The following is a 6,000-nucleotide window of genomic DNA, read 5'->3' as shown; positions in this document are numbered from 1 at the left end:
ATCAGTTGAACTTTCCAAGTAAACATTATGTTAATACAGAAAAATCCTAATGGATAATTCATCAACAACATGAAATCTGTTTGTTTTTTTCTTCTTTTTTTTTCCAGTTTGTTTGCAATGGTAGCCTGAAGCTTATGCAGATGAGCTTGTGAATGTCATGTTATATACAAAACCTCCAGAGGGGCTGGGAAGATGAGTCATGAATGTAGATGGATAATGCGCTACCCTCCTTAAACCTCTGTAAAATTGTGCCCTTAACCACTTTCAATTTGTCCCCATGTTTTTCTTTTTGTTATTAATAGTTAGAAATAGCAAAAATAGCTCATCTACTGTACATGATCACAACACGATGCATGTTGTGAGCTTGTAGATCCATATAGAATGAAGCGTCAAATAGGGTTTAAGTGGTTAAGCTGGGCGCTTAACTTCCATCTGCTTCAGTGAAACGTCTTTGGGAATGGGACAGTTGTTTTGAAAACAAGCTGTGTGTTCATGTTACCCATGGATACTTGGCAAGTGGAAAGGCATTTAGCATCTTGCCACAGGTCCGGGTTCAGACCAGGTTAACCCTCTGCCCACAATCAAGACCACTGTTGGCTGAATACAATCACCTTTCTGGCCCATTATTACCTAAAATATGTCCTGTTATGAGAACCCAGATAATATGTATTACCAACTACAGTACGTAACGTATGTTGGTCACAAATTCTCTGTCTCTCTCTCATTAACTGGTTGGGACATTGTAGGCTATGTCCACAATACCTTCAATGTTCACAATACCTTGTTTATCCATCAAATTATATCAGAACACAAAACAGTTTGACACCAACATTGTTCCAAAAAAAACATTTAATTTGCTTTAGGAAGGAGGGATTACAGCACACACTGATGAATGATCCAACCTGGTTAAAGTCACCCAATTAAGAATAAATAACTGGCCATGTTAATACAAATTCTGCCTCGACGTGTCTACATTTACTAACAGTGGATCAAATCTCTACCATCCATGGTGTGAGTGAAGCTCTCAGGTCATCATACATTGTAAACATCCTGTGTTAATTTTAGGCCAACTCTGAGAGTGAACAAATGTACATTTGTACACTCAAGAGTTACAAAAAGGATAAATGAAATTAACACAAGGGATTTTTACTGTGTAGATTAAAAAGGAAAAAAAAGTCTCAATAAATTCTTCTTAAATTTCTTTATTAAACATCTTTAGATTTCGTAGTTTGTTAGGAGAGGAAAGCAGCTAATCTCAGGATCTTGTTCCCTTTTGTAAAACAAAATAAAAAAAAATAGAAATAAAACAGCTCACAGGAGCCAGGTGGGTGCTTTGACACAAAGTTAGCCCATCAACGCTGATCTACAAGCAGATGACTAGATATTTTGCCACAGCATGGAGCATGTGAAAGTGTTCAGAGATCTTATATAATCACATAGGGAATCTTAAACGAGTGAATGGTAAAAGTCTCTGGTTCTAAACTAGTCTGTTTGGGACCCCACATTTGTGCTGACCATGAAATAAGAACTTATTCCTACAGATGGTCTTGGTCTGTAAAACTTGATTTTCATGACCAAATCCTGCATGGTGTGAAATCACTAAACACTGTGGAGGAGGGCACCCTCTGGTGAGAAACTGTGGTATTGTAACCTGAACACAACCGCATACACACAGGTCGTGTTAGTGCATACACTTCATTATACGTATGTCTACACTCATCTCATCAATATGGATGTCCCATATAGCGCCACCATCAGGCAGATTTTTTGAACCACATTTTTGGACACTGCTCCTACACATTTTGCCCTAAAATCACGCTGCGACCTGACGGTCGCTTATCTCCCGATTAGGGAGTCTTACTGGTACGTATACTGTGTATGTGCAGTTAAATTTGTAGTTGTCATTCACACACATTCTCTCACTCTTACACACACACACACACACACACGCACACGCACACACACACACACACACACAGAGTAGTGTTAATAAACAGAAAATAAATGTAGGTGGATTGCCAATTTTATCCAATCGGGAGAGAGTACCCATTCATCATCTTCAATTTGATAATGTTCCAGTTTCAATTTCATTCCTGTTCTCTCTGTATATACACACATATATCGCACACACACTATACATTTCTAGTCTGTGATGATGAGCTCTTATTTATAGATTCCATTATTTATTACAGTTCCTGAACGCTTTCATCAAGTTCAAACCGCTTGGTTTAAGTCCATTTCAACCACAAGGTTCATGCAGATAAATGATTTTAGGGCAACTTAAACCTCAGGCCATCTTGAAGTGACAACAAGTGTGTGTTCAAAGCCTATGATTAAAAAAAAGGAAAAGATTTGTGTCTGTGTGTGTATGCCAGAGGAAGTCATGTATGAATACCATGACAAGGAGAAAACACCTGGTAGTGTAGCAGTCCATAAATTCCAAGAAGTTCAAACATGATGATCCTTACAATCTTGCTCCAGTGAACTGATTTGCTCTGGAAGAACTATTGACATAGCTTTACAGAATACAGATTTTTTTCGCTTTGTTTTTTTTTTATAATAATAATAGGGAAATATCACAATGTTAACAAAATATATATTTGATTACGGCAATATTAAGGCCAGGCAGTGGAGATTAAGTTGAGATTGTGAGCACAAACGAAGGCACTCGGTTCCTTTCCCTGTCAGGGTGGAGTAGTTTTAATGCCTTTTTTAAATATTTTGGCACATCATGTTGTAGGGAACAGTGTTAAAAGTTTGTAGTCCTAAACCGTGGAAGTCGGTTCACAGTGGGTTCCCTCGCTATTTGTCCAAAAAATTGTTGCTTTGCAGAAATCACCTTGTTTAAGAAAACTTTTGAAAATAATGAATTTATTTGTTTGTTTTCTTCCTTTGTTTGATGCAGAGCTTATTTTCGTAACTGATCATGCGGAAGTTCCACTGTAAATCTGTGGTGGGAACCCACAGTGGACATAACTTATACGTGCTGGCCTACAAAAAGACAATCTCTGTAGCACTGGTTTAGCCTTACTAGAAGCACCCCCCCACCAGTGTGCCTCCTAGTTTGTCTAATTTATGTCTTTTAATTAAAAAATCTAAAGGAAAAAGAAAACCCTGTAAAGATTATCCCTCACCCCCTGCCTTTTTCTCCTATTTCCATAAAAAATAAATGCATCAGTCTATATAGTATATCTCTTCAGAAAGTAAGCTGTTTTTTGGTCCTTTAACGTCAAAATAATGTACAAAACATTACAGTTCTGCAGCGCGGTTTAAGGAAGAGAGAGAGAGAGGGAGAGAGAGAGAGAAAGGAGGGAGCAACAATGTGAGTGGAGATTGTTGGTCACAGAAACAATCTCAATTAGTGAATGAGAGGAGAGGGAGAGAAACAAGATGGAGTGAGGAGGTGGTGGTGTTCTTTCACCTCAGAAAAAACAACAAAAAACAAAAACACACAAAAAAACGTCACCGCTTTTCTTTAAGAGTGCCTGATAAAAAGGTTCAGTTTTCCGACATCCGTGTCCGTTTTCCGAAAGAAAGAAAAAAACAACAACACTGTCCTGTGTAGTCCTTTTCAAGGGCACGTTGGGAGGACTTTAGACAAACAGGTTCCTGGAATGGGGGGGGGGCATCTAGAAGTAGGGGACAGCAGTGAGTTTGTACCACTTGACCGTCTCCTTGCTGAGGTCAAAGTCTTTCAGTCTCAGCGTCACTCCTCCCAGGTAGCAGTTCTCCCGGAGGGATTCAGCGCTGAGCACGCTCAGTTGCAGCTCCCTCAGGGCCAGGCTCTCCTTGCTGTGGCCGGTGTACACCAGCTGAGGAAGGAAGAACAAGTGAACATCCAACATCTTTCATGAGGTCTCATTGTAAACACCAGTAGCAGCACCATCTGCTTTGTGTGCTCATTTACAGTGGTGTAAAGCAGTGGTTCTCAACCTGAGGGTCAGGACTCCCAGGGGGGTCCCCAAATTATTTTGGGGGGGTCCCCAGATGATTAAATTAATATCAAACATTGTTTTCTCACTCAACAGTAAACAAACCAACAACATAAAGTGTAAGTGTATAGGGGGTATCTGCACATTTCTAAAGTGACAATTTCGGGACTTTTTAACACCTCTAAGATGACAAATTAAACATTGGCCAAATTGTCAAATATTAGAGGCAGAAATTGTAAAAATACCCGATCTACATGCTCGCAACGCGAGGCGTTGTGAGCATGCTATTTTCACAATAGAACAATGTTATACAAAATGTAATGCCTCAACTCGTAGTGCTCCTAGTTCCAATACTTCTACTCCACTACATCTCGGATGCACACATTGTGAGCTTGTAGATCTGCTATTTTCAAAAGATTTTTATACATTTGAAATGGGACATTCTGCTTGTGTACTTTTGGTACTTGTGGTACTCTTGGTACTTAAAGTCCATTTTGATGCTTATACTTTTGTACTTTTACTCAAGTATATTTTGAATTCCAGACTTTTACTTGTAACAGAGTATGTCTATATTGCAGTATTGATACTTTTACGTATATAAGACAAAACAATAGAAACCTTGAATCTTGAAAGCAAGAACTCATAAACGTTGTTGTCTGCAAGGTTGTGGTGTTTAGTGTGTCCATTACCATCTCATTGAAGGTTGGGTTCCTGGTCTTCCTGGAGAACTTTGTCTTGCGCTTGGAAGTCTTGTGCGGGTCCGGAAGCAGGTAGGTCTTCACATATGGGTTTGGGTCTGTGCCATCTTCAGACACCTGAGGAGGAGATTCATTCACAAACAGAGGGCAACTATTCAATGGGGATCTAGTCAAGACAAAATCATGGAATGCTTTATGCAAACAGGTTTATCACAAAGACCTTTACAGACAGAAAAACAGGAACGGCACAAGATTGTTAGATAGGAGTATACAGCATGCATAATGTCTCTGATTAGAATCGTCTGTTTTTTGTGTGCTGTCTCTCTCTGTGTTTGCATGTCTCTGCCTTTCTGTTTGTTTGTCTGTATAGTTATTTGTAACAGTCTATCTGTTGTGTGTACCTCTTTAAATCCACACCAGAACTATCTTGACAATAATCAATTAAACAGACTTTTAATGCTTGTAGGTCTGCTATTTTTCTAGCCTGGATCTAACCTTGCGTCACCAGGCTTTCTCGGGGGAAAGCCTGGTGCTCCTTTACTAAACAGGTTGTTTGATCCGGTCTAGACCGGATGGCAGAAGCAGCGTCGCTTTGTATTGGTTCCCCGTTTGTTTCCCCAATCCTTTTTTAAATGCTAGAGGAGTGTAGTCTTGCCAGTCGCTGCAAGTTGGACTAAAAGATGGATATACCAAACAGACTTTTCAAAAAATAAGCAAAACGATGCCGCACCAAGGGTTTTATTGGGTAGGCAGGCTACTAAAATTATGTCATTGAGTTTGGGAAATAGTTTTGGGTTCAAACTGATTCCGGTTTGGTAGTTCCGGCCAAAGTGTAGTCCGTTCTGACTACAAAATTACGTAGGACGCCATCCGCTCCCGACTGGATCAAAAGCCCGAAATTGGAAGCGATCCCAGGCTAGCCTGGATCCAACCCATAGACCTCGCCCACTCTCTGAGCGGACTGCCTGTCTTGGTCTGGTGTTGTAATGTGAACCTAAAGTTTACTCAGTACAAGAATGTATTATCCAATGAGGGTATGGTTGTATAGTAATACACAATACTTGTGTGTGTGTGTGTGTGTGTGTGTGTGTGTGTGTGTGTGTGTGTGTGTGTGTGATTACCAGGTCTTTGATGTGCATGATCATGATGAACAGCGTGCTGTTCCTGTAGGAAACAGACAGCTTCACCTCCCCTTCCACACGACCCAACGTAGGACTCACAGGTGGAGGCTCTGCAAAACAAACAATAATCATTTCCAAGAACAATGCTTAAGAAGTAGAGAAAATAGCAGTTCTACAAGTCGACATCGCGACGCGTTGTGAGCTTGTAGATTTGCTATTTTCATTCGTTTGGGTCCCGGGCAAATATCC

General features: G+C 40.1%; 1 protein-coding gene across 1 annotated transcript in view; it reads right to left on the bottom strand.

Annotated features, from left to right (window-relative positions):
• Positions 1 to 910: 910 nt before the first annotated feature.
• pik3c2a (phosphatidylinositol-4-phosphate 3-kinase, catalytic subunit type 2 alpha) overlaps positions 911 to 6,000 on the bottom strand; it is a 94,821-nt gene continuing 89,731 nt past the window's right edge. Inside the window, exons 31-33 of the mRNA XM_080736763.1 lie at positions 5,752 to 5,861; positions 4,622 to 4,747; positions 911 to 3,812 (exon numbers count right to left, since the gene is read on the bottom strand). Coding sequence (XP_080592889.1) covers positions 3,630 to 3,812; positions 4,622 to 4,747; positions 5,752 to 5,861 — 419 coding nt within the window. The 3' untranslated portion in view covers positions 911 to 3,629. The remainder of the gene's footprint in view (positions 3,813 to 4,621; positions 4,748 to 5,751; positions 5,862 to 6,000) is intronic.

Source organism: Nannobrachium achirus, assembly GCF_963921795.1.
Source record: "Nannobrachium achirus genome assembly, chromosome: 11".
NCBI lineage: Eukaryota > Metazoa > Chordata > Actinopteri > Myctophiformes > Myctophidae > Nannobrachium > Nannobrachium achirus.
This window is presented reverse-complemented; position numbering and strand designations above follow the sequence as displayed.